The 26,751-nt window shown below is 45.8% G+C and overlaps 3 protein-coding genes across 26 annotated transcripts in view; 1 reads left to right on the forward strand and 2 right to left on the reverse strand.

Annotated features, from left to right (window-relative positions):
* MSLN (mesothelin) overlaps nt 1-6,461 on the reverse strand; it is a 37,248-nt gene extending 30,787 nt beyond the window's left edge. For 15 of the 22 annotated variants that reach the window (XM_010570436.1, XM_010570433.1, XM_010570437.1 and 12 more), the window contains exons 1-3: nt 6,311-6,428; nt 3,725-3,836; nt 794-871 (exon numbers count right to left, since the gene is read on the reverse strand). The gene's annotated coding sequence lies outside the window, so the exon portion shown is untranslated. Of the gene's footprint in view, nt 1-793; nt 872-3,724; nt 3,837-3,921; nt 3,972-4,021; nt 4,529-4,566 lie in introns of those variants that run through there. The other 7 variants (XM_010570438.1, XM_010570434.1, XM_010570420.1 and 4 more) reach the window with 5 other exon arrangements.
* Nucleotides 6,462-6,559: 98 nt separating this feature from the next.
* On the forward strand, nt 6,560-22,212 carry NARFL (nuclear prelamin A recognition factor-like). Of its 2 annotated transcripts, XR_774543.1 has the most exons (12): nt 6,560-6,666; nt 8,217-8,312; nt 9,888-10,031; nt 10,346-10,478; nt 10,881-11,015; nt 11,343-11,461; nt 12,619-12,748; nt 12,994-13,066; nt 16,382-16,519; nt 17,588-17,745; nt 18,791-20,153; nt 20,416-22,212. XR_774543.1 is itself a non-coding variant. In XM_010570445.1 (11 exons), the coding sequence occupies exons 1-11, from the start codon at nt 6,601-6,603 to the stop codon at nt 19,027-19,029; spliced, it is 1,431 nt and encodes a 476-aa protein (XP_010568747.1). In that variant the 5' UTR covers nt 6,560-6,600; the 3' UTR covers nt 19,030-22,212. The 2 variants fall into 2 exon arrangements, 1 of the variants encoding a protein (XP_010568747.1); XM_010570445.1 differs by having other exon boundaries at nt 18,791-22,212.
* Nucleotides 22,213-22,258: 46 nt separating this feature from the next.
* HAGHL (hydroxyacylglutathione hydrolase-like) lies at nt 22,259-26,745 on the reverse strand. 2 transcript variants are annotated; one of them, XM_010570446.1, is made up of 8 exons: nt 26,501-26,671; nt 25,402-25,466; nt 25,198-25,315; nt 24,575-24,683; nt 24,284-24,387; nt 23,999-24,100; nt 23,834-23,910; nt 22,259-23,452 (listed from the first exon to the last, which is right to left on the reverse strand). In XM_010570446.1, exons 1-8 carry the CDS (start codon nt 26,603-26,605, stop codon nt 23,287-23,289), a joined length of 846 nt encoding a protein of 281 aa, XP_010568748.1. In that variant the 5' UTR covers nt 26,606-26,671; the 3' UTR covers nt 22,259-23,286. The 2 variants fall into 2 exon arrangements, with proteins under 2 accessions (XP_010568748.1, XP_010568749.1); XM_010570447.1 differs by having other exon boundaries at nt 22,267-23,452; nt 23,834-23,913; nt 26,501-26,745.
* Nucleotides 26,746-26,751: the final 6 nt, after the last annotated feature.

Consider the following 26,751-nt stretch of genomic DNA (forward strand, 5'->3'; position numbering starts at 1 on the left):
AGCTCATGAACTGGAAAGCCTAACTCAATTTCTAGCATGACTAAGACCCATCTCTCACTCTCTCTAAACCCCCGTCAGCCAAAGGCCACCAGCCCTAAACACTCTTCTTAAGTACCTTCTCCCCCCACCCACTTAGCACCTTGCTATGCCAAGCACCTGCAAGGGATTTACTTCAGTTCACAGTATCCAGCCTTGTCCTGCCCCTTGCAGTGACCTGCTCTATAGGGTAAGACAAGGAAGGTTTAACCCCTTCCTGCTGCCTGTATGTGTCTGATGAAAAGTAAATCTGTACCAAGCAGGACAATCAATAAACCTGTCTGAACATCATATTCAAAATAGCACATGGAGCCACAGGCAGGCAATTTGCCTGGCTGTGTCCTTATTTTCCAGGACAGGAAAGGCAGGAGAAATATAGGACATTAAGCAACATGTTAAAAATTACATGGCAAGGTCAGAGCTGTAGAGAGAACTGGGGAGGGGGAAAGTAACAAAAACACTGCAGGGTCAGTTCTTGTTGTTCCTGCCTCCTGCAACCCATCAGCCCTCCAGGTACCCACCCATAAGGGTCACTGCACTAAGCCAGCGGAGCTGTGTGCAGCCCTGCTGCCTCCACAGCACCTTTTCCTTGCTTTTTGGGCTCAGGACATCCATCCACCAGCACGTCCCTGGGACCAGGCTGCGACAAGGAGCATGCAAGCACCAGAGGGCACCAGGAGCTCAGCCCTGGTAAGCCACCAGCTCTCTCCTGGGAGTCTCTCCTGCCACCACTGGAGGTCTCTGCTAAGTCACTCACCTGGGGAAAGCCGGGGGAAGAAGCTGTTTTAACCAAGCTGGAAGATATCACAAAACAGTATCCATTCTTGTGGAAACTCTACTGGAAAATATTCAAGACAAATGTTAGTCATTTCTGGTAGGGGTTTGGGGTTTTTTTCAGTCATGTATTCCTTTACTTCTGATTTCATTCCAATTCAGAACAAAAACACATTTTGAATTGTGACTCTTTCTCATAGACAGAAATGTGTACCCTTCACAACAGCCCTCCAGACAAATGACCACATGGCCACCATTCCTGTGTCTCAGCTCCTGACCCTCCTGTATGATCCAGCAAGTTCTCTCCTCCTTTATGAGTATCTGCTGGTGACTTGTCAAATGAATAAAAGTAAATATCTGCCTCCATAGCTGTCTTCATGCTAGAACAACAGTTTATATGGAACTAAGTGGGATGGACTGATGTTACTGTTAAAGCTGATTTAAACCTAGACATGGAAACTGAGTAATGTCTGCAAAAGCTATTGCCAAAAAGATTTAACTGCTAGTGAAAAAAAAAAAGTGTCTCTAATTAGTGCTGACTTAGCCTCCTTACTATAATGATTCTTCAGTCTGTACTGTAAATCTTTCTGTAGTGCTTGTTTATCCTCTAGTTTTATATACTTACATTATACATCTAACAATACATTGCCCTTTGACTTGCCAAGAAAAAGTCCTTCCCCATCCCTAGAATAAAACATTGCTTGGCAAGAGTCCCTAAGTGTCTTGAGAACATAGTCTAAGAAAAAGTCACAGTTAGCAAATCAGACATTGACCAATAACTCACAAAAATTAGGAAACAGCCCAGATTGGACAAGTTCAGAAAAAACTGAGCAACTGAGGGCTTTCAGAAATTGGCCACTCAGGGCCACCTTCAGTCAATCCTTGTTGAAAATGGGAAATGACTTCTCAGTGGATTTGATCGAGATTTGAGTCACCAATTGATTTTTAATTCTGGGCAGGGTGTTCTGTGTCACACCCTTCTAACACTGATGCCTTTGCAGGGCAGGAACTCACTCGGCTCTCCCACACCCAAAGGTGGCTTCACAAGCATGCAGCACCTTCACAGCAGAGTAACTTTGCTATAGCATGATAATGCAAAGCAGGGAAGAGACCACCTGAGTCCCAAGCCTGTGATCCCACAGGCCACATGTCTGCACTAAGGGCCAGGGCTGGATTCTGTAATGTAGATACTACTTTGACAGATGCAAAATCCAAAATGCTTTTGTTGTAACTCCAGCAACGCAAAGGAAACACTTACCTGTATGTGTAATGGGCTATCACCATGTAACAGAGCTATCTGAAATATTTCCCAAGTGTTGTCTTATTAATTCACCTTTATCAATAAATTCAATGGGCTCTGGAGTTATGATGTGGGATTTGGCCATTTCAGCCATTTTATTTGCTAACTTTAGGCAAACACCATTTGGAAACATTGTGTTCTGCAAAATGCAGACTGCACAGTGACTGTTCCCCACAGCCAGCCACAGCCTTAATATAACAGCAAACATGGCCCTTGGACAACCCTTTTACATGTATTTCTTCTTAGTTTAAAGTTTCTGATCTTGCTACCCCAAAAGAGATGGCACAGTTGACTCTTAACACTGAGCAGCCTGGAAGATACACTCTCAATTCTGGCAATACTTGAGTGTGGATCCTATAACACAGTCAACAGGTACCAGAGCCAGTTTAATGTGTGTGCTCGCCAGGTCAGTCCTAATGTATCCCAGGTATTCTCTGACTCCCATGTCACTGTACTGGGAGAAGGTCTATGCCATGATTAACTGCCTTCACTGTACAGCTCACACTGCACTCTGAATGTCATGGCAGCTGTCTACATGCAACAGAGCTGAAAAGCAGAGAGGAGCTCTGGTAAATATTAGACAACTTCGTAAGGAGAGATCTCAGCTTGGGGCAAGCTGGTGACCTGCAAGGGGCAAGCTAGATAGGGACAGGTAACTAAAATATTTAATTTTTTTACGACAATGCTGCAAATGTTCCCTTAATAGTCTCTTTTGATTTAAATGCTTATTCAGAACTTCAAGACACATTGATGGTTTTGCTCTTCTTTCTACCACAGGTAAATCTGACCTCATTACCCAGCATGCTGGTTAGAGACACGATACTGAGGACAGTACTACTAAAGCTGAGACATGAACTCCAAAACTTCTCTAGTGAAAGCTGGGCAACCTGGTTCCAGCAGCAGCTGCCCTTATTGCTGCCTGCTATGAACAAAACCTATCTGGAATGGCTGGGGACCAACATCTTTTGTGATTCCTATCAAGCAATGTGAGTTTACCATGACTCTTAGGGTTATGGCAGCACTGCAGTTAAAAGCTAGTGTTTCAGCTGAGACCGCCACATTTTTGATTTCTAAGACAGAAGGACTGAGCTCTGACTCCCTTGCTGTTCTTTTTATTAGCTCAAACCAAACACTGAACCACTAGGCAGGAATTGCACAGACATCTTCCAGGTCACTTAATTTGCTTGTCACTGTTGGAAAGCTGTGAGCAAGTCCCACATATTCCAAAACGTTTTTCTGTTCATATAAATGGAAATATTCATGAGCCTCTTCTGTGAAGTCCAATTAAGAGATTGACAGCCTCAGGCACCACCCAGGCCATGCAGACGGTTGGAAACAATGGGTCAGCTTCCTTAAAACTCCAAACAAATGCAGTTCCTTTCTGAAAATGTCCTCTTATTTCCCAGAGTCAAAGGATTCAACATTGCTTATAAGTCCCTTTCACCTTCCAACAAAATCGACATATATAACAGCTACATTAAAACCTGCCTGAGCCAACAATCACATTCAACAGGTAACAGTGCCAAGGGAGTAGAATAACTCTAAAGCCCAAAGGATAAAGAGTGATCAGAGAGTTTGTTTCCAGTCAACAAAATATCAGTCATGGGTTCCTACCTTCACTCAGCTATCCATGTAGCTGGAGCTGACTTCACTAAGCAGGATTAGAGCAGGTCCAGACTTGATTTAGTCTCCCTGGAGCTGGTCCTGTCTGTGGGTCCTACTTGCACTGCAGGGGGATATTTCCCAGAGTTAGAATTGGCTCTGATATAGTCTCTTAATTCAACAAATAATCTAAAACAGTTAACACCCACCAGAATGGTGTCCTACTTCTGTGCCTTTCATTAGCATCATCATGGCTGCCCTGAAAGGACATAGGTTGTCTTAGTTCGTAACATTGCCTTGTCAACAGACCTGGAGTTTTTTTCCTCTTTCTAGGGATTGCCTGTGACATCCAAAGAGGATTAAGAAACTAGATTGACGTAAATCTTGGGAAATTCATATGACAATCATCCACGCAAGATATGGTTTGCTTCAATGCCAAATTTAAGGTATTGAGTTGAAAGTCTGTACAGAGTGATCAGCAACACCATAGTTCACTCTTGGTAACAATGTGCTGTACTGGGCTTCAGAGGAATTAAAATTTCCTACACAAAGGCCAAATCACAGCCCAAGATGTCTTGAAATTTGCCTCCAACTACCCCATCAGGGTCACCAATATATTCACAGGCCTTAATCCAGAAGAAATTAACCTAACACATAGTAAAACTGAGCACTGCTGCTAGCTCTGCCTTGGAGACACCACCACCTCTGTACAGAGCAGGGCCAGGTTCTTGTACAATCCTGCCTGCATTTTGCCTGGAAACAGCTAACAAGATCCAAGCACTGCTGTACAGCTTAGAAGTCTCTATTATGTAACTACTGAATGAGCAACTCCACATAATTTTGTATGAACATACCTAATTCTTGTATTCTTATTTTTCTTGTGTAGGAACTAAGTGCTCAGAGCCTGAAAGACCTGCTGGGACCTAATTTTGGGTTTCACCTTGAAGCAGGATATTCACAACAGCCACCAGCAGGTGAGTGAAAGAGGACTTAGGGGTTACCATCAAGTTTTCCCGAGTACTGACACCCTTGTATTTGTTTAGAATGCAAACAAATTCCAGAAGTCTTACATCTGCATAGCAAAAGTATAAAAAAAGGTTATTCTTTGTCTGTCTGACAGCAGGTCTCTCCCACCATAGAGAAAATAATAGATTATCACATAAAAGAAAGGATGTGCCAGATTTTGCAGTAGGATCTCCTGGCATACACTCTGCTGCAAGCTCAGTATCATTGCACAGAATACTACCTATAGGGTCAATTGGAAAGTCACGCTGGGTCACACTTAGTTTGCTGTGACGGAGCAGCAGGACTGTTACACACCATATGTTCCCCAGTGCTTTGCACAACCTAATTGTAACCAACTTTACAGATGACCTTCACTCCTTCCCTTGGGAGTCTACTCCACTAGTAAAACATTTCCAAATGGGCTTATGGGAAAGCTATCAGGAGGTGGAATGGTTATTCCAGACCCTTGAACAGATCATTGTCTCTGTGGATTCAGAACTGATTAGGTGCCTTAATACTTATTTCAGCGCCTCCTGTAACCGGAAGAGCAACAACATATATGAAAAAACACACGTTTCAGATTTTTTACTGTGTTCTCCCCCTCTGGCTACTAAACACTGTTTTGTAAGATTATATCCTACCCCTAAACAATAATGTATTCTAGCAGAGAGAAAGCTACACAACACTTCAATCAACAAGGGTGTTTACTTTCTTCAGAGCTCATCGCTTATTAAAAATAATCTAGAGGTAAAATTGCAGGATTTTAAAGTCATATAGAAATCTGCGGAGTCTGGTGTATTTGTTGGTAAAGTATGCTGTCTGGAGCCCCATCTTCACACCTTAACCAGAGCTTTTGAAGCTGCAAGGACAAAACCCAACAGTGCCTTCACGATCAGGCCCTAAAGACTACCAGTTTCTTCTCACATTCTGCCTACAGCTATGCCAAGAAATGACATGCATCTCTGCTTATTAACAGCACACTGCACATAACACTTTCCATCCAGGTACCCAAGAGTACTTCTACAAACAGTGCAAAAACTTTTTTTTGTTAAATAAAGCTCCTGTTAATATGTATTACGTTGCATTCTGTAAGAGTCCAAATTTGCAAGGCTTTCCTTGAAACACCACTGACATAGGGAAATCTCCAAGCAAGCTCTGCAATCAAGAAGATGCCAACTTCTGAAGCAGACAGCACTACAGCCTTACCAGCAACCTTGAAAAATTGTTACACTGCTTTCTCCAGTACTTCTCATGTAAATAGAACTGTTTCCTTCAAAGAATTAATCATTTCTCACACTGAGCTTTGAAATTCTAATACACAAAACATCATCCATTTGTATGAACACCACAAGCCGTTCAGGGAGGATTTACAGCCTCAAATCCCTATGCCACGTGGGCAGGAACCTCACCAGCTGCCACCCTGATGGAACAGCAGTCCCAAGAAGGGTGACGGGTATCCAAACCAACCCCCCAAGTTCGAGGGCTTTGAGGTCTTACTCTCTGCACGAACATGAAGAAACCCAGCACAGGCCTCACACTCTTTACAAGGCCTAGGGCCACGATACCCCCCTCTCTATAGTGCCTACACCCTACCTCAGCCTAATACACCTTCCACCGCAGCCTATAAATCAACAAATGCCCTGCAGGCAGCCTGCCGGCGGAGTGCCCTGCCTCCAGCTCCTCGCCCGCCATCATGGCCTCCCCTCCTCACAGCCCGCCCACAACGCTCCGCGCATGCGCGCTCGCCCCTCCGCTCTGCCCTGCACATGCGCGTCTCCGCCCCCCGCCTTCCTTTCCGGCAGTGTGGCGTTTGCCCTTTTACGACAGTGTGGCAGCCTCCGCCCCTCCAGCGGGCTGCCGCGCTCGGCGGCGGCGCGGCCGGCATGGCGTCTCCCTTCAGCGGGGTGCTGCAGCTGACGGACCTGGACGATTTCATCGGGCCCTCCCAGGTGGGTGCCGGCCGGGGGTGGCCAGGGTTGGGGCCGGGGGACAGGCCGCGGCCCTCTGACGGGGCGGCCCGGCCCCGCCCTCCGCCCCGGGAGCCGCGGGGTCGGCCCTGCCCGCGCCGCCCGGGGAGGGTGAGAAGATGGCGCTGAGGGGAGGGAGGTGGGCGACAGCCCTGGCCGTGCCGCCGGACGGGTCGGCAGCTCGCGGGCTGGCAGCGTGAGGAAAACGGCACGGCGGGGGGGCACGGGGGCAAAGGGGCCAAGGGCGGCCCTGTCAGACGTCCTTCGGGTGCTGTTAAATACAACGGTGAAAGGGAAACAGCACGGAGATACCTCGCCGTCTACTTCCAGCCAGCGCGCAGGGAATAGAGAGGGCGGCAACGCTGAGGTGCAAGCCTCTGTAAGCAGCTGAAGAGAAAAACCTTCGCCCAGCAGCCGTTCGGTCGTTCCCACCCCGATCTGGAAACTGCCCTAGTAAATGTTAATCTAGACCCCCCCCAAAAAAAAGTTTAAGCCTAAACAAGTTTCCTTGCACACTGCTCATCCACACTCGTGCCAGCGTACAGGAGCAGGTGGCAGAGAGGTGGGAATGAGCAGCAAGGACGGGTCAAGACTGTTCTTTTCAGAGTCTTCAGGCGCTAGCAAAAGTACAAAATAGTAATCCCAGATGTATTTGCTGACAAGTACAGCAGAAGAACTATCCTGAAATGAGATCAGTGGAATGGAGCATAGCAAACCCCATTAACTCTCCTTGCAGTACGTGGGGTTCCTAGCAAAGTCTTTCACATAAATAACGCGACCTGCTTTTCTGTTTCGAGTAGAGATCATGGTTTGTTTTATTCAGTGAGCATAACTGAAGAATCATAATGACTTGTTCCTGCTAGTCTCCGAATCTTGCAAAATGTAGTAAAGCTGGATTAATTTGGGGGGGGGAACCTGAAGATGTTGGCAGAGCAAGGACGGTAAAATGTAGAGACAATCCTAGCTGTAGAAGTAGGACAAGGAGTCATAAGGTGCCTAAACAGTAAAAATTGCACAAAACGCAAACACCCTTGAGACTTCATCATAGAACAATACAGAAGAGTGGAAGCAGTCCATCTGAGGTCGTCAGACTCCTTTCGACATTAAATGAAACTTCATTGGCACTAGCCACATGTTGACTGTGGTGACCACGCCTCCATTGGTTAAAATTTGCAAGGAAGAATGCAGAATCATCTGTAAGATTTTAGCGAGGAGGACTGTGCAGGCAAGCCTCTGTTACTTTCAAGGCTCTGTAAAGCATAGCTGTGTTCTTCAGAAGGAACAGCAACATTGTCCTCTGGTTTTGGTATGATGCTGGAAAAGTGTTCCTTCTGTAAAAAAGGGGTAAGGAGTTTTTGCTTTTACGTTTTCCCTTGGTGGTTATAGATGCCATAAGTAAATCCAACATAGCTTAAGGGAGAGTAAGCGGCACTCACTCTAGAACTAGTGTTTGCATTTGATCATTCTAGTTTCTGTTAAATCTACCTCTTCGTTGCTCATGTCCTCACTTTCGGGCTTTATTTCTCCTTCAGGAATGTATCAAACCTGTAAAAGTGGAAAAAAAGCCTGGAAAAGCAGCAGCTAAGATCAGAATTGAAGCAGATGGAAGCTATTTCCAGATCAATCAGGTATGTGTGATTTTTCTTCATTATTGTGTAAAATATCCAGAAAACCTGAGCGTATTTTTAAGTATTTGAATAGTCTACAGCTATTTAATGCCTCAGAGAGGACCAAGATGTTAGAAAAGGGTCATTATTCCTGTCAGCATTTTCGTATCTTTTTTCCAAAGTCCATCTTTTTAATTACCTGGTTTTATAAGCAGTAATTCCAATTTTGTGTCAGTCCTTTATGCTCTGAAACACTGACATTAATTAGCGATGATTTTCAGTATACGAGCAGATAAGCTGAGAAGTCTATTTTGCCATCAATACTTAGGTATTAGCAGTTCCTAGATTATTTGTGACAATGTCTTTTCTTATTGCATTATGTCATACAGCAGAGTGCTCACTTACAAAGAGATTCAATTAGATACTCTTACATTTTGCCCTGGTTTTTTAAATAATATTTCAAATTATTTGTTAAATAGCCTACAGAGTTCATGAGCCTCCTGCTTCCAAAATCAATGCCAAGTTTTGCAGAACAATTTTCCAGTTTACAGAGAAAAGGTTAGCATTTCTTAGTTAACCAAGCCTGGAATGCGTCTAGAAATGGTGCTTTTAACTTTAGCCAGATGATGACCTTTTGACTTAAAAAAGGGGGATACAGCAGTTCCAAAGGTGTCTCATTTCTTATTTTAAAATTTTAATTTAGTAGTACCTAATTGCTCGGTCTGATTCTGACTTTATTGAGAAATGACGTTCAAGAGGAGAGTCTCAAGGGAAAACTGACTTATTCAGGTCAAATACTACGAAAAATATTTCCTTCCAGTGGCAAGCCACACACTGTCTTTGATATGTTGCCATACAGTTTTCCCATCAGTGTCCACGTAAGTTTTGCACACAGAAAGATTGCAGAACACTCACTATCAATTAAAAATGTTAGCAAGCTTATAGTCTGGTTACACAATCTATTTAGAAGGATTGAAGTTCAAGTTCCTGTGAAGAAACAGCGCCGGTACTATTCAATAACATGAGCAGCATCTGATAGAGGTGACAAAGCTGGCATGCTTTCTCCAGGGTAATATTCAATGTGCACTGGAGATTGGTGATTAAAGGCTTAGGATCATTGTGGTCTACAGTTTTGTGGTTAAAATAGCAGCTACAATCAGTAGCATGTTAGCCATGCTAACCCAGTCTTCAGCCATCCACAAGTTGAAAAAACAAGCAAGATAGGCCCTATTTGCTTCTGGGATAGTATAATTTCAGTGTTTTGGAGCAATGTTAGTCCACCAGATAGCACAAATAGTTGTGGCCTAAGCAAATGTTCTGTATGTAATGAAAGTTATGTTCCTGGTCTTGCTAAAATTTTCCTGAAGTTCCTCAGCATATTTGCATCTGCATGCCAAATAATCCTATTAAAACCAGCAAACTTCAAAGATACTTGTCTTCCTCCTCATCTTTCTAAAAATAAAAGATACTTTTTTTTAATGATAAACCAAGAGCATAAAAAGGGCAACATCTTTGTTACTAAATATAGTAAAGGTGGGAAAACTGCTACCTAATTCTACACTGTGATCAGACTGAGTCTAATCTGTTTCTTTGTAGGACGGAGGAGCACAAAAACTGGAAAAGGCTAAAATTACTCTGAACGACTGTTTAGCTTGTAGTGGCTGCATTACATCAGCAGAGAGTGTTTTAATCACTCAACAGAGCCACGAAGAGCTCTGCAAAATGCTAACTTTTAACAAGGTAAGTGACAAGTCATGGCTAGGTAGGCTGCAGAGTTTGAAAGTCTTAATAGATTGGTATGATGCTTCTGCAGAAGCACGTGTGGAAACAGTGCACATAAAAATTAGTTTCAGAGATCCGAGGACGTTCTCGGTGCACTGTTGTGTTTTTTTCCTATTTTTAAAAAGTAATCATGGGTTTGGAAAGGACCTTTCATGTAGTAAGTTACTGACTTCAGAGTTAAGCTGGGAGACACTTTCTGATGCTCTAGTGTGCTGAAAGTTCTGCATGTGCCATACTAATATTGTCTGAACAGTGTTTGTTTTTTTCCAAAGACTGCCACTCCCAATGAACAGAAATTGGTGGTGGTTTCTGTTTCACCACAATCCAGAGCTTCACTAGCTGCAAGATGTAAAATGGATGTTCTGGAAACAGCAAAGAAGTTGACTGCATTCTTAAAGAGTTTAGGCAAGTGTGGTATTGCATTCTGTTAATCACAGAGGGGACTGCTGGGGTATATGTTAAGCACAACTGTTATGAGCGCACAAGGTTGATGCGATTTAACCTCCTCATGGACTCATAATGTTTCACAGTTGGCATTAGCTAAAATGCAAACTGTCTGCAACTTCAGTCACATAATAAACTTGCAGTGATGGAAGGAAGAAACTTTAAATTTCGGATTTGCAGTCCTCCTGTCAGTTTTGCTCGTCTTACTGTGCTGATGTGTTAGGGTAAAAGGTTCAGTCTCAACTGCAGAGATTGATACTTGTAAATAAGATGTGCAGTTTGAATCCGGTTTGATTGGAGGCTTTTTGTTGTAGTTTGCCGTATCTGTCTTGTGAATTTTAACACAGATGCTGTACTGCCTAGGTGTGCACTATGTTTTTGATACAACTTTCTCAAGAAACTTCAGCCTACTGGAGAGCCAACAAGAGTTTGTAAAACGCTTTCGAAAGCAATCTGAAGACAAAAAGGCTTTGCCAATGCTAGCTTCTGCCTGTCCAGGTATAGTATTAAATTAGTTATGGAAGTAATAAAATGGCATACGAATAGTACACTAGAAAATTTAAATGGATAAATTTACTTAGAGGCTTACTCTCTTCACAATACAAAGAGATCTTGGTGTTAATAGCAGTAGTGATCTATACAGTTACTTAATGATCTCTAAAACACTTCCTTTGCTTTTTGTTACACTTCCTTTGCTTTTGGGGCTGAAGTGAGGCTGAAAATGGTTATTAATGGGTACTAAGCCTGGGGTTGGGGTGATGGTGGGCAGAGTGAAGGGCCGCTTGTTATTTTTTAAATTTAATTTGCTAATTACACTCTTACCAGGTTGGATCTGCTATGCAGAGAAAACCCATGGCAGTTTCATAATTCCTTATATCAGTACCACCAAGTCTCCACAGCAGGTCATGGGGTCCTTGATTAAGGGCCATTTTGCAGAACAGCAGGTAAGGGTCTGAAGCATACTATGCTTAATGGCAAACTGCTAAAATTGAACACTTTAACCTAATATTTTTTTTATTTTGCTCCATATTATACATTAGAGTTTAAAGGTAAAAATTATCTTGCAGAAGCCAGCAAAGGCATTATCTTTCTCACTTTTATTTTATCTAACAAGAAGTTAGCAACTAGGGCAGTAATGCTAAGCACATGCTGCATGGACTACTTAAAACCTCTGCATGTTATTTGGAAAGGCAAGAGAAACTTATTTTTCAGTGTCTTTGTGCTCTCATCTTGTCTGTGTGTGGTATTTTCATGTTGTTTAAAGTTGGTGAATAACTTAAAATAAATTATCCTAAGACAAAACTTCAGTCAGCACATACGTGCAGATCATGTCTTGTCTAAAAATTACTTGCTCGTTCCCAACTTAATGTTCTGTTTCAGTTTGACTTAGGTCTGTTCTCAGTCTTTAACCTTTGGAATCTTTCCAAATGTAAATTTGATATTTGAAGACTAGAGTTATACTGATAGCCTAGATTTGTCCAGTAAGAAACTTAAGCACCAATTCTGCTTGTTTGATTTATTGTCCATTAATGAGCAGTGGTTTAACACTTGCATTAAGTAAATGCTGACATCTGCATACTTGTTACAAAAATTGGCAGCTACTATGAATGTTTGGCACAAGATACTGAAACAATGGCCTTGAGTCAATGACTTGTTTCCTCAGCCTGTGCTTATTTCTTGGATGGTCATGAGGTTTTTGTGTGACTCCAGATCATTTCTTAGTTGCTGATGCAGGGGCTGGGGTTTAGTATTATGAAGGAATTATATTCTCTAACTGCATAATTAGGAATTCACCTCACTGACTGACTGTGTCTTCATCATCTGCACTAGCAAAAGGAGGTGGAGGGGAAACCAGTAAAAGACCACACTACTGACACTTGCTACAAACTAAAATTGGGTTCTATGAGAGAAATAATTTAATCTATATATAAATGTATGTGTGTGTATATATATAAAAAATAAACATTCACTAATAGTGGGGAGTATTTCCAGAGGCATGGTGACATTGGTTTCATCATTCTTGTTCATACCTGGAAAACACCTCCCTCAAGATAGGTTTGATACTGGCCAATCCAACTGCACAGCTTTGTCTTTCTTCCAGCACTTAACACCTGACCAGATATACCACGTAACAGTGATGCCCTGTTATGACAAAAAGCTAGAGGCTTCAAGGCCGGACTTTTTCAACGAACAGTACCAAACTCGTGATGTGGACTGTGTAATCACCACAGGTAAGCAGAGCCAGAGGTAGTCCAGCTAATACCTGGAAGCCTCAGAGCAAGGTGTTTGCTACTTTTAATAACCCTTTGCCTCTAATAGAGGGTGTAGTGTATGGATATTGCTGTATAATTACACTTTAATAATGCAGCTCATGTCCTGGTAAAAATTGCAGATGCAGTCTTATATACTGATCTATGGATTTTGTTCTCCTTTATCCCCAAAATAAGAACTTTTTATGTCTGTGGTTCTGTTTTAGGAGAAGTGCTAAAGCTGTTGGAACAAGAAGGAGTATCTCTATCAGATGTAGATCCTGCTCCGTTGGATAACATGTAAGAACAATATCTCATCTGCATCTTCAGTCATGTTCTTTTTCATCCAGTATTTATAGATTTCTTCAACAGAATTTGCCTTTCCACTACTGTTCTACACAATTTGCATGTGTTTGCGTTTGATTTGTGTCACTGAATCAGTACAAATGTGCATTAAAATACTTAATCTACAGAGTATTGATGAATTTCCACTTTTGGAGAACCTGTAACTATTTGTTCTAGATTTTAGTCATCCAAGGATTAGCAGCTCTCACTGTAAATCAGCAGGATTGCTAGAATTAGCTCTGTAAGAGTGTAACGGCAAAATAATTGTGCAGAGAAGTACAAATTGCACGACAGTCATTTACTTCAGTTACTGTCACTTGCAGTATAGCTGGTGGAATCCCACAAAAATCTACCTGCAAACTTTGAAAAGTGAAAAAATCTAGATCAGTGATAAAAGAGTTTGCTAAAACAAAGCCTGTTACTGCACTGTACTCAGTTTGCTTGTCTCTGTTGCTAGCTATCAGGGCTACTGTAAGGATTCCAGAATTAAAGCATAAATAAGAAATATTTAGGTCACTCAACTAATCTCTAGGAGTCTCTGTTTGTAAAAAAAAAAAAAAAAAAAAAAAAAAAAAAAATCTAAAACATGTGCAAACCAGATGAGACTTTAGTTGCTTCAACTGAAAAGTAACATCTGGTTAAGTGACAACTGCACAGAGATCTAAGTAACTACGGAAACATTAAAATCACATTTTACTCGTCTAAATTGACACGCAGTGGTGGTTCCGCACTGAACGCTAAACCAAAGCATTCTTTTCTTCAGTTGAAAAGAAATGTCTTTGTAGAACTTTGCACATTAATAAACAGAAAGTCTACATGCGTGGCAACCTTTAAAAATTATAAAAGATGATAAAGTGTATGATTCAAAAATTTATAGCTCAGACTCCTTAAGTTTTTAGGAAAGATTTTGATACCCCAAATATGCAGCATCTAGCACATGATTAGAATGTGACACTAGTCTGTTTTCAGCTGTACCCCTTGCAGATGTGACACTTTTGTTTTGAAATTTGGTTTATTTCTAAATAGCCTTCAAGTCTTTCTAGTACAGCCAAGTGCCATTGGCTGCCTTTGCTCAAGAATTGTCTCATCAGCACATGTATGTTGACAGCTATGAAGGGAAGTGTCCTTACGTGCAGCCTATTTCCTAAATTAGTTTTAATTGTTATAAACTTAGGTTACTCCTGTGCTTCTGAAAAGGAGAATGTGAGATAGAGACAGTCTATTGCTGTCCAATCCCTTTCATGTAAGGGATACTTAATTTAAAAAAAGAGATTTAAAATAATATGCGTGCCCAGAGCCTCAGTTTCTGCCTGCTACAGTTCAGAGGATCAGTAGGTTGTAGGTTTCACATAACACATTTACTAGCACAGATCTATTTATGCACACTTTTTCCAGGATTAAGTATCTTTTTCTGACATAGCGTATGCACAGATTGCTTTCAGATCAAAAAAAGAAGAGTATCCTCAGCTGTAGTAAATGTCTGCATGATTGAGTTCCAAAAATACAACTTCAAAAGTTGCCCATCTAAACAGGTACTTCTGTTCTATCTGCTTTATTGTTACACCCCTAACAGAAAATTGAGGAGAAAAAAAGATTCTGAAGTGTTTGGGTTCCCTTAGGAAATGACATTATGGAAGTGTCAGTTATAACATAGAACTGAATGTCTAATTACTTGATAAAAATCTCTGGCCAACTTCTTAGGAGTAGATTCTGAGCACCAGGCCTCATGCTTGTGGTGATAAAGTGCCTCTATAACCTTTTGCTAGCTTTAACATACTCAGTAAATTGACTGGTTACAAACGGCACGTATTCCTCAGAACTTGGAGCGTTCACATAAGCAGTCCAATGGCTGTTGTTCTGCTTTATCCTCCAGCACGTGGAAAAGCCCATTAAGAGGTTATTACATTTGGCAGCAAGAATGAGATAAAGCGCCAGAAATCCCAGGACTTTTGCTGGTATAACCGTTTGCTCCAGGCCAGCACTGAAGCTTACTGGCAGCCTCATTTTAAGAGAATAGCAGTACGTGAGGCCAGACACACTGAAACATTTTGTTAATGAAGCTCAGTTCCTGTAAACAAGATCAAATTAAAAATAGTTTGAGGGTGATTGCAGGCTAAAGTGTTGCCTTCTGCAGTTCTTCCAAAGCTAAGATTTTATCTGCAAGAGGCAACATCTTCGATTTGACTTGAAACTGTTTGGCCTGAATTCAAGTGTTTTCCCTTCTGCAGCTGCTAGTAGGAGAATGCAAGTGTCACTGCCTGATGAGTGCTTATAAGCAGATCCCTCATCTTGTTGCTTTCTCATAACAAAAGCTATTGTTGTGGATTCCATCTGGTGAGCTATTCTCAGGAAACATTATCTTGACCTCTGAATAGTTGGTTGTGTTTTGGCATGTCAGTGAGATGGAATTATTTGTGCAGAACTAGAATTACAGAACGTACGTTAACATAGTTGTTCAACACCAAAAATGTGTTGAACTTGAACCAGGATCCCACCAAGGACAGCCGTGTACGGAGCAAATGTCCTGGCATCGTTAGATTTGTTCACCTTTGTTACATAACTTTAAGCACATGAAACCACAGCAACATGGATTTAATCTCTCTGGGCTTGTGATCATAGCACTGATACCTCCCTGAAGTGTTCTCTCATGTCCCAGCAACCACATCTAAAGTAGCTGGTGTCAAAAATTGTGTCATAACACAGAACTAGAGCTTTCAGTAATGAACTCTGCTTTTGTTGATGTTGCAGAAAAGGTTTAGCACAGATGAGATGTCTCTTGGCTGAGACAGGACTTCTGCTAGGTTGTGTTCTCCAAGAGAAGCTTAGGCTGCACAGACCCATACCACCATTGCTTCATTATTTCCCTCCTCCCATTTCCAAGTGTAACCCAGGATGTTTGTAGAGGTATTAAACAGGAAGCTAACAAAATATGCATGTCAGATAATTGCCCTTGTAACTCAAACATTCCCAAACATATTTTTGATATGTGAAGATTTAAGTTGGCAGTGCATGGGTCAGGCCTTGTGGCACGTGACAGTATTTCCACTGAGCTTGACCCAAAGGATGCTAGGCAGCACAGGGTTAAGTCTGCTGGGCTCTGAAGCTATAAATAGTTGGTTCCCAGGAGAATGGGAAAAGCTAGGAGCTCAAAGGGAGCTGGTCTGTGGCTTGTTCTGTTGCTTTTGAGTCCCCTGGACCTTTGCATTTGTGCTGGTTGTTCTGCTTTAACAAAGATTCCCCCAAAACTGCTTCCTTCTTCCCTTCCCCCAGGTTTAGTAGTGCTGCAGAAGAGGAGCTCACTAGCCACTCAGGAGGTGGTTCTGGTGGTTATTTGGAGCACATATACAAGCATGCAGCCAAAGAGCTCTTTGGAATTCAAGTGGATACAATTCAGTACAAACCTTTAAAGTAAGAAGTTTAAAGTCCTACAGAAATCACTATTTTTATTGCTGTTCTGTTCATGCTGTTATCTTGCTGATAGGCTGAAACTTTCTTTGCAATGTTAAATATTTTACTTAAAGGCATGGGAATTGGCTCCTCACTCCCACAGTTGCTGAGCAATAAATCAGCCAGCGCTCCACACAGCCTTTCCCTTGGAGACTTCTGGCCCCTTCACCACCCACACACTTTCTTTTGGCCTGATGGATTTTCTCAGTATCAAGTTGCAGACAATTTCTAGAGTAATTTAGAAGACAGAGCTCACATAGATCTAGGCTTCCTCACCTGCAATCAGACCAATAAAGTAGATTTCTTACCAATCTAACTATCACCAAATAGAAAATCTTGCGTCAGGGCTTTGGGGCTCTGTTTTAACTATGTTGTGGTAAGACAGAAACCAAGTCACTTGAGCTTAGGCATGGAAGCTCATTCAGCTGAGATTACTTCTTGCTTCCCAGTTATAATATTAAATGTATCCTTTGTAATGAATTATATCCCTGATTAGCAATATTTATGTTTAGGATTCTCTGGTCTAGAGAATCAGTCTAGAAACAGTCCCCTTGAGTCTCAATATGAAATACTTGATAAAAATCAAATTACTTACTCTTTTATCAGGAACAGGTATTTCCACTAACCTTAGGGGTCTGGAAGCCTTCAATAATGATTTGCTCCCTGGTTTTATGACCCACTGCAATTTAAAAGTTTCCTCAGTGGCCTCACTAATGTATGAGTTGGCTGAAACCAACTCAGAAGGCCTATCACAATGAAACTTTTGTTTAGGCTCCATTTGCTTAGCTTTTAAGGATTTATTCAACACAGGTGTTCTTCAGCAAACTCAGTGCAGGTGGCAGGTCCTCAAACAAGAGTGGAAAAGGATCTGTAAGCTAGTTCCTTCATCTGTTTTGTTTGGGTGGCAAAGAACTAGGACAGCTTTCTTGAATAAGATTTCACAAAGAACTTTGTTTTAGCACAGGGCTCTTTGAAGTTTAAAATAGAAGTTAATTTGGATAAGACATTTTCTCTGCTCTTGTTCCTCAGAAACAAGGACTTCCAGGAGGTGACACTGGAGAAGGATGGAGTAGTCCTGCTCCAGTTTGCTTTGGCATATGGGTTTCGAAACATACAGAACTTAGTGCAAAAGCTGAAACGAGGGAAATCGCCCTATCACTATGTTGAAGTCATGGCCTGCCCATCAGGTAAGACTGCACAGGGATTTCACTGTTAGAATCCATAGCTGTAAGAAGCTATATGAAACTATACCTAAAACATAAGAACAATGGGCAATTTCTTACATCCTGAATGTTGTGGCAAAGCCTTCAAACTCTTGAGATGCAATAATCACAGCATCCAAATTTCAAAGTTGTTTGTGTGTATATTTTCCTACCTAGAAGTAAATTCTTCAGGATTTAAGTAATTACAGTTAAATTCCATTGCGCAAAACTTGCATAAGTAGTGCTTTTAAGGAGATCCTCCTGGTTTTCCAAGCTCTTTGGTACATGAGGAGATTCTTCCTCTAAAATTACACAAAATTGACTGTTATGCTTTTAGAGAATACTTGCTATGGCTGGTGAAGAAAGTCTCTTTCTGCCTGTTTTATTCCCTTTTCCACTTTGTGCAAGCCTTCCTTTTTCTCCCTCCTGGTTCCCTTCAAATCTGCTAGCAGAGAGCACAGGCAGCTCGAACCCAGCCTGAAGGGATGCTGAGCTGCCACTCTTGGCACTCTGAGCAACCGCTCTCTCCCCGAGGGTCCGTGCACCTCCCAGCCCAGAAGGCTGCTCAGCACCAAGACACTGCTTTGGGCAACTCATAGTGCACCTCCACCCCAACAGCAAACCCAGAACATTATCCCAGGCATGTTTATCTTACCTTCAGTCAAGACTCCAAGGCTGTTCTCACCCAGATTGTGTTCTGCCCCTTTTCTGGAGGCACAAGGTGAGAGCCAGAGCTCCCTGCTGCTTCTTACCTCTGTCTCCCTGGCATGTCCCAGGCTGACTTGGCAGCCCTCTGTCACAGCAGGCTGAACTAGCACTGGGGCGCACTGGGCCAATGATCTTCTCTCTAGGGCTGCAGCCTGCCCTGCTCCTGTTAGATAACTGGGGAGTAAACCACAATTACAATGGTGTTTTCATTTCTGTAACTGTTTGCAGGTGCAGAGTAAATTAACTGTAGTTGGGGGGGGTGTCTGATAAAGCTGAAGTGCTTTCCAAACTTTGTGACATTTTCTCACTTTGTTCCACATAGGCTGTTTAAATGGAGGTGGTCAGATCAAGCTAGATGGTGAATCCAGCAAGGACCAGCTTCAGCAAGTTGAGAGGTTGTATGAGTCTCTTAAGACTGAAATTCCAGAGAAGAACCGGACTGTAAATGAACTGTATGAGCAGTGGCTGGGTGGCGTGGAGTCAGAAAAGGCTGCAAAAACTTTGCATACAGAGTACCACGCAGTGGAGAAAACAAGCACTGGATTTAATATCAAATGGTGAAGATTGACACTGTGAAGCCCAGATACAGATACTCAGTGCCTTTTTAACTCAATTGTATTTAAGGTTCTCAAAAGACAGCTAAAGTTCTGTGCCATCATGGGAAGTTGGCAATTTCTGACTCCCGTTAGGGATGAGAAGGTAATGTGCATATAAGCAGACAATATTAATTCCTACAGCTTTATAATTATTGAAGTGATGTAAGTAAAAACCAAATGCTGACTTAAAACATGTCAAAAGAAGCAGTAATGCATCCTAGCCTCCACACAGTCTTTAAGGACTAAATTGCGCTCCCTTTGCAACCCTGTTCCTACAAGAACTGATGAAATCAAGGTACTGAAGGATTTGGCTTGCAGTAGACTGTAGCCTCTCTGAGATAAGCTTTATGCTACATGACAGTATTACTCATCCAGGCCTTGCTGTATTTTCACAGCGCTAAGTTTTATGGCTGTCTCTGTCGGGACATCCTCATTTAGTTATAAATGGTCTAATTAGACCTTGGTTCTGTTTTTCCATTCCACTGCCCTTGAGCTCCAGCTGCAGTATCTGCCCTGTCAGAGGGGGTGGGTGCTAGCAGCCTGGGATCATGTGAGAAGCATCATCTCTAGGGCTATTTTATTGCCTGCTGAAATGTGACTTGAATGAATGATTAAGAAAAAAAAGCTAGAGTGATTTTTTTTTTTCTTTAATTATAACAATTGTCTATAACTGTGGGCAATTACATCTCTCTTTCTCTCCCTAAATACACAGTAGGGAGTGTCATAGAATTGTCACATCTACCCCATCCTCAACAGCCAATTACTGATGGATAATATCCTTAAATTCAGATAAAACAATTTTTTACAGTGTTTCAAGTAAGAATTTATTGCTAGCTTTCTTTCCAACGAAGGACAAAGTCCTTGGTGTCTCTGAAAGGTGTTACTTTACAAAAGTTAATAGAAGAAGGCTGTGAGATGTAATCATTACAAGCAGTTTATCAGAACAATCCAAGAGGTTAGTAAAAACACATCTGGTTTAATGCAGTGTATTACAATGCCTTGCCAGAAGACAGATGGATGTGAAACAGATTTGGTCTTGTTACTGGAGATGACGTGTGCCCGTCTTGCTATCTGTAATTTTACATACAGGTATTTGCAGAACTATTCACAGAAAAACAACTGAATGAATAACTCTGTTTTGGTCTCTTTAATCTGAATATCGGTTTTCCTGGAGTTACAATGCATATGGGGAGGCAAAGGCAGTAGTGGGAGGATGTGCAGCTGTACCTGAACTCAAGAGGAAGGGACACTGGCAGATGGGGAATCTCTTCTTGTGACCGCTGTAGCTGCAAGTAAATACGAACTTAAGAATCGCATTATTGAATCACTTCAATATTTCTCCTTTTTCCAGTTACTGCTATGTAAGGAAGAAAGGACAGTGCAGAAAGTAGAGTTAAGTGGACGAAAACTAAAAACAAAGCTGCCACATTGCTTTGTTCCTTCAGAGTCAGTACAAACAGGTGGAGCTGGTTACTGCATCTAGCCCAGATTGAAACCTTGCCCAGACCCTCGTCAAAGATAACCCTCACCCAGTTACTGCTGACCTTGAGCTTAGGGCTGTCAAAAAGCAAAGCTGCCAGACCTTGACCTGCCTCTTGTAACGGCTTCTCTGGCAGTACTTGCCTGTGTCCTTCTCAAAGCCTCTTCCAGTCTTCGTTAAAAGTAAGCCAACAGTGTAAAAGATGGGTTTTTTTAATGTTTTTAATTAAAAGCTTTACATTTTTCAGGTGTTGCGGATCAATTAGTGAATTCACAGTGTTCATAAGGCAAGAATCTCCCACTGCTTCCCCCTCCCCACCCTATTCATTTTACAAGCAAGTTGGCAGTTTCAGGGAATGCCCTTTTCCATGCATAGATTTATAACACACAGTGTTATGCTAAACCATAAAATTTTTATCTACAGCAAGAGATACCACTGCTAATGTAAAGTCAGTCCAATACGCTGAAGTGCTGAGACCATAAACTCTGTACATCAGTGCAAAAGAAACACATTCTGTTTCTGTTGAGAACATGCACGTCAGGCCAGAAGTGCACAAATAAATAAAGCTAAATTAGCTGTAGATTAAACAATTGCGGGGGGGGGGGGGGCCCCCTTTTTTTCTCTTCCCCAGTTACCAGGTTACCAACATGCACACCGCTAAAGCCATCAGAGGAGTCTGCGCCCAGAACATACTGAGACCTCACCTGCTACAGACGCTCCCAGGTTTCTGTTCTCGCCATGGTATTGAGAACAGCTTGAATTTCTCCCAGCCTGCATGCTGCTGCATGTTCGCATGAGTGAACTCGGCTCTAGTTCTGGAACCCTCCCCGAACACACACAGGTGCATCTCTGCTCCCAGTATAAATACACTGCCAGAGGAACACCCAGGTAACATCTATGAACTGTACCATCACATTTAAACGGAGTAATTTTGAGGCGACAGTACCGAGGCAACTTGTGCAGCAGGATTAATTCTTCCCCTCCTGTGGGAGGGAGTAAATTCTAACACTATAACTTAACAAAAGGAAAAAAGAAAACCTTAGTCTAGTTTCTAGCAAGGAATAAACAGCCACAAACCAGGCTTCAGTGGTAACAGATGCAGTTCACAGTCCACATGTGAAAGATCCTGAAGTCAACTCTCTTCCAGTGTTAGGAGCTATAAAATTTATAGTCAGCGCTCTTTAAAAATGACAACATACGGTAAAGGATTACAGGACCCGCTCCTCTGCGTTTTCATTTGAACTACGCAGAACGGCTGTAAACTCAGCAGCACCGAGACAGTCGCATGCGCTCTGCGTGTTGAGGTAAAGAAGAAACCAGAGATGTGTGCGACTGTCCCGCACGGAGTGACTCGCCCAAGCCCAGACCCTTCAGAGGGTTTTTCACGGCTACTTACAGAGCTACCATCAAGCCCTACTTTTTCCCCAAAAAAAGAAAACTACTTTGCTGGTTGGTAATGCACCTCCCCACCACTTGCAAATAAAAGCTTTGCACATTTCTGACTTAAATAAAATAAAATACAGTACTAATTTTGCACAAACTGAAGGGTGGAGGCTGCAAGCTGAAGAGGCTTAAGAGACCCAGCTGCTCCCTACCTCTTGTTCTAAAGACAAGGCAACGTAAATATAAGTTTCAGCCAAGTGTTCTCCAATTTTTTATCTTGGGGGGTAAAAAAAAAAAAAAAAGAGAGGCAATGGATGCATAGCAACACATTGTTGTTTGCTGCCTAAAAAACTGTCACACCTTGAAAAGTATTTTACAAAGCTGGGGGGTTAGAGCACGCTTTCCTCCAGGCCTGAACTCCACCTGAATGTACTCTGCACAGTTTCAGTAGTTTGGATGGCTCCCATGCATCAGTGACTGCGTTACAAATCCCTATGCAATTTTTCTACGTTGGCCTACTGTAAAAATAGGTGGGAAAAAAAAAATACCCAAACCCCACTGCAACAAGGGTTTCAGTTAGCCCAGGTCTGGAGCCAGGTAGGTACTGCTGAATGCCAACGAAAACACCAGTCCCCTTCCCGGCTTCCGCTCGTGCATCCAAGTCCCCATGCCTCATCCCTGCCCGCGGAGCCGGGCAGCTCCCTGCCTGCCCTTGGCCCGAGAAGGGCACAGGGATGGCTGGAGCGGAGCAGGCAGAGCCAGGAGGGCTTCCTTCCCCGCCAGCCCGGCCAGGCAGGAGGTCAGCGGGCTGCTGCAAAGCTCTGCTCCAGCTGACCCTGCGGGAAGCGGGATGCAGCACCCAGGTCTGGCAGGATTGCAGGCAGGAGAGCCTTACGGCCTGATGGGTGCCGGCTGCTCTGTGGGGTACAGCACCGCGGTCCCCACCTTTTCCATATTCTCCCCTGGCTCCCGCAGGCAAAGGGCTGCAGGACTGGTGGCAGCTCCTGCACCCACCAACCTGAATGTTGTGAGCGTGGGTGTCCTCTCCTCCAAAACACCTACTGACCAGCAGCAACCGCAGCCCAGAGGCTGGGGTGGGGGGCTTAACTGCTCGCTGAGGGCACCCAGGCGCTCCCTTCTCCCAGGGAACAGGTGCTCAGCAAAGCTCCCGTGGGCCAGGGAAGCCAGGCACGGTGCTGGAGGGAGTGAAGCAGAGCAGCCTCAAAATGAGCAGGTTAAAAGACAGGAACTACTGCCGAGTCTTACAGGAGTTAAGTCAGAGCCAGACAGACGCAGCCCCGGGAGGAGGCCCCCGCCACGATGGGGATGCTGCGTTTTGGGAGCCACCACCGCGGCCGCTCACTTCTTCTCGAGGAAGGGGCTGAAAAGTCCCCAGTCGAACGCGAGCATGGCCTGGGGATTGGGCCGCTCCTTGGGCTTCTTGAAGTTATCCTTCTCGGTGCGGAGGGTCCTCAGCACCTCCACCGGGTCCGTCTTGCCCGTGAACTTCTGCACGGGCTCCTCCCTGCAAGGAGACCAACTCTGCTGTGACCGCGGGGGACAGGATGGGGACCCCTCTCCCTGCTGGGACCCCAGCACATGCTGGGATGGACAACAGGGGAGTCACATCCTTGTGCCGGGTGGCTGCTGGGGGCACAGGGGGCTTGTCTGCAGGTACCCCGTGCTGGGCAGTGCAGGACCCCACGTCTGGGCACCTTCCCCTCCCTCAGGGCTTGGATTTCCCACTGGCTAATGAAGCCACAGGAGAAGGGATGACGCTGGAGGGAAAAAGGGAGCAGAGTTTGGGGGCAGGACCAGCCAAGCTGGGGTCTGCCCACCCCCAGCTCGGTTCGGGGCTGACCCGCGGCAGGGCCCTCCGTACCCCCCAGGTACCGGCGCTGCTTACATGACCCGCAGGAAGGGGTTGTAGAGGAACTCCTCCTGCAGCGTAGAGGGCACCGTGGGCAAGTCCTCATCATCCCGCTGCTGCCGAGGAACCAGACACGTCAAAAAGCCTGCTGGCACCCAATACCTCCTCTGCCCCTGCCCCAGCAGGAACGCAGCCACTTACTTTGGCCCACGCAAGTTTCTTCTTCACTATTTCATTCTCCGGTTCCACTTTCAAGGCAAACTTGAGGTTTCGGACGGTGCATTCATGGCCGCAGAACACCTTCTGCAATGCCAGCAGGAAGCACCCGGCATCACGCGTGCGCCTGGTGCCGGGTCCGACCCGTCCCGGTCCCGCTGCAGCCCCAGCCCTGGGGACAGGCATTCCTTCCCGAGCGGTGCCAACCTCAATCCCCCTCCCGATTTTGGGGTCCCTCCCCAGGCTGGGGCTGAGATGCGGGGCACTCACCGTCTCTTTCGGCAAAGCCCCCAGGATTTGGGTGAGGTTGGTGTACATCTGCTCCGCCGTCCCCTCGAAGAACTTCCCGCAGCCTCCCACGAACAGCGTGTCACCTGCAGGGAAAGGGGTCTGGGCACGGAAGGGACCCTGGGCCCACTCCTGAGGACGGGGTGCCAGGCGGGAGCCCCCAGGTGCTGGATTCACCCCACGAGCGCTGAGATTGGGGGAGACAGGCAGCAAGCAGGCAGCCTGCCCTGTGTCCCCAGTACCCACAGGGTGCACGCCAGCAGGCTGGGATACCTGAGAAGAGAGCCGGAGCGTCCGGGGAGCCGTCCTCCCACATGAAGTAGCACATATGGCCCGAGGTGTGGCAGGGGGTGAAAAGGCACCTCACCCGGATGGCCCCAAACTGCGGGGAGAGAGGGTCAGGACCCCACTGGGGTCATCCCAGCCTCGACAGGCAGCCAGATCCCCCACAGACCTCCCCAAGCCCCACAGCATCGCCTGCCTGGAGCTCAGCAGGTCACCGACATGCCGGGGGACGGTGGTTTGGGCAAGTCCCTGGTTGCATGCGTCTGCTCCGACGGCATTCAGCAGTGGGGCCCCAGGAGAGGGTTGGGTCCCCCAGTGCAATCCTAAACTGGCTGGGAACGGGACGAGGTTTCTCCTCCAGTCCAGCGCTCCATCCCAGCCCCAAATCCACGGTGCCACATCTGCAACCACCCCAGGGCGTGGGAAGCCTGAGAGCACGGCCCTGGCCAGGCACCAACCCCGTCAGCTCCCGGCACAGTGCCACACCGCTGGGGACTGCGCCATCGCCCAGCTCCGCTCCCCACAGGTCCGACACCGCGCCGGCCACGGCCGCCCCGTGGGGCAGGATCCGTGCACGGGGGCTGAGCTCCCACAGTCCTACGGCCACGCACCGTCAGCTCCTGGTTGTGGGTCACCTTGTGCGTCAGGGCCCCGATCCGCTCATCGGCGCCATACACCCGCAGGCCGGGGCAGAGCCTCGCCAGCTCCTCGTTGCCCCTTGCGTGGTCCCTGCGTCAGCAGAAGAAGGAATGGGCACCCTGTCCCGCACCAGGCACGGACACCCCCGGCCCCCAGCTCGCATCGGCAGCGCTTACCAGTGGTGGTGGGTGGTGAGGACCGCTCTGAGCACCACATCCTCTTTCCTGACGATTTCCAGCAACTGAAACAGACCCAGAGCAGAAGGAAGTGAGCGCGCAGAGAGGAGCCGACACACGCACCACAGCTGCGACGGCCACACAGCGCAGCTGTGAACAGCCGGCGCCCGCCGTGCCCGTCCCAGCACAGGATCTGACCCGTACAGCACCGCTCTGCGGGCAAGAGACCCGGTGGACCAGGGCAGAGAAGAGAGTCAACAACAACTGCTAAACAATGAGAGGATGAGGGTGGGACGAAGGCTCAGCTCCCCACGGCCAACCCCGTCGTGCAGAGCGGAGCAGGCGGATGGGAACACGCTGTTCCCACGGGGACGGTGGCATTTTACGGCCGGTGCTTTCCCAGTAATAAGAAGGGAGGTGCAGAACGGGCCGTGCACATGGCCACCGCCGCAGCGGGGAGACGGTGGCCGTGCAACCCATCCCGGCTTCTCCGCTACGGCGAGGGGCCGAGCAGGGCTGCCAACCCCGCGGCTCAGCTGCCAGGAGGCTTTTAACACCAACTTAAAATTCATCGCTAGTAACAAACCCTCTGGCTGCTCCTGATTACGTTCCTCAAAGAGGAAGGAAACGTCCGAGTCAGCAGCAACAAACGCTTAAAAACCGCGACGGCGTTTGCACGATGTGCAGCAGCTGAGGGGGGCACAAAGGGGGTCACCAGGCAGGGGGGCCGTGGGGGTCACGGTGACGAGGGGCGACCCTGGCCACTGCCTTCCCTGCCTGCCTCCTGGGAAACGGGACTTGATGCGGGAGACGTGCTCCAAAGCTCTATTTTGGGTCGTTCTTGCTTGTTTTGGGGTCTGCAAGGCTTCCAGCTCAGGTGTGGGGAGGGCTGGGGGGTATGGATCCCCCCCCCCCAACAGCGCCCAGGGGTAGGTGGATGGGAGCGGGGTCCCACGGATGCACCCCACTGCGCGCAAAGCCCCCGCGTGCCAACCCCACGCTGGGGCCACCGCCACGTCCCCCGAGTGGGACCCCGCAGCCCACCCGGGACATGGTGGGACTGCAGCTGCTCGGCGCGGGGGGGGGAAGCACCTCTCACCCTTTTGGGGACGGCGGCGTCCACCGCGACGGCGTCCCGGGTGCTCTCCTCGATGACCAGGTACATGTAGTTGTCCTCCAGGACAGAAATCACCTTCACCTTCATGGTCCCCCACGAGCACCAGCCACGGGACACGGGTTGGGGGGGGGGGCGGCCCCACGCAGCAAAACGCGGGGGGACGTCCCAGCCCCACGCAGCAAAACAGGGGGACAGCCCGGTCCCTAGGCAGCCGCGGGGCGAGGACACGGGGG

The sequence above is a fragment of the Haliaeetus leucocephalus genome, unplaced genomic scaffold (assembly GCF_000737465.1).
Source record: "Haliaeetus leucocephalus isolate CR32 unplaced genomic scaffold, Haliaeetus_leucocephalus-4.0 Scaffold295, whole genome shotgun sequence".
Classification (NCBI taxonomy): Eukaryota; Metazoa; Chordata; class Aves; order Accipitriformes; family Accipitridae; genus Haliaeetus; species Haliaeetus leucocephalus.

What these genes read in the sequence shown, in the direction of transcription:
- NARFL (XM_010570445.1), top strand. Translation starts at nt 6,601, where the DNA reads ATGGCGTCTCCCTTCAGCGGGGTGCTGCAGCTGACGGACCTGGACGAT. An exon ending in GCTAGCTTCTGCCTGTCCAG is followed by an intron (nt 11,016 to 11,342) that starts GTATAGTATTAA and finishes CACTCTTACCAG; the next exon opens with GTTGGATCTGCTATGCAGAG. An exon ending in AGTCATGGCCTGCCCATCAG is followed by an intron (nt 17,746 to 18,790) that starts GTAAGACTGCAC and finishes TGTTCCACATAG; the next exon opens with GCTGTTTAAATGGAGGTGGT.
- HAGHL (XM_010570447.1), bottom strand. Translation starts at nt 26,605, where the DNA reads ATGAAGGTGAAGGTGATTTCTGTCCTGGAGGACAACTACATGTACCTG. An exon ending in CTCACCACCCACCACCACTG is followed by an intron (nt 25,316 to 25,401) that starts GTAAGCGCTGCC and finishes CTGCTGACGCAG; the next exon opens with GGACCACGCAAGGGGCAACG. An exon ending in AACCCCTTCCTGCGGGTCAT is followed by an intron (nt 23,453 to 23,833) that starts GTAAGCAGCGCC and finishes GTCTCCTTGCAG; the next exon opens with GGAGGAGCCCGTGCAGAAGT.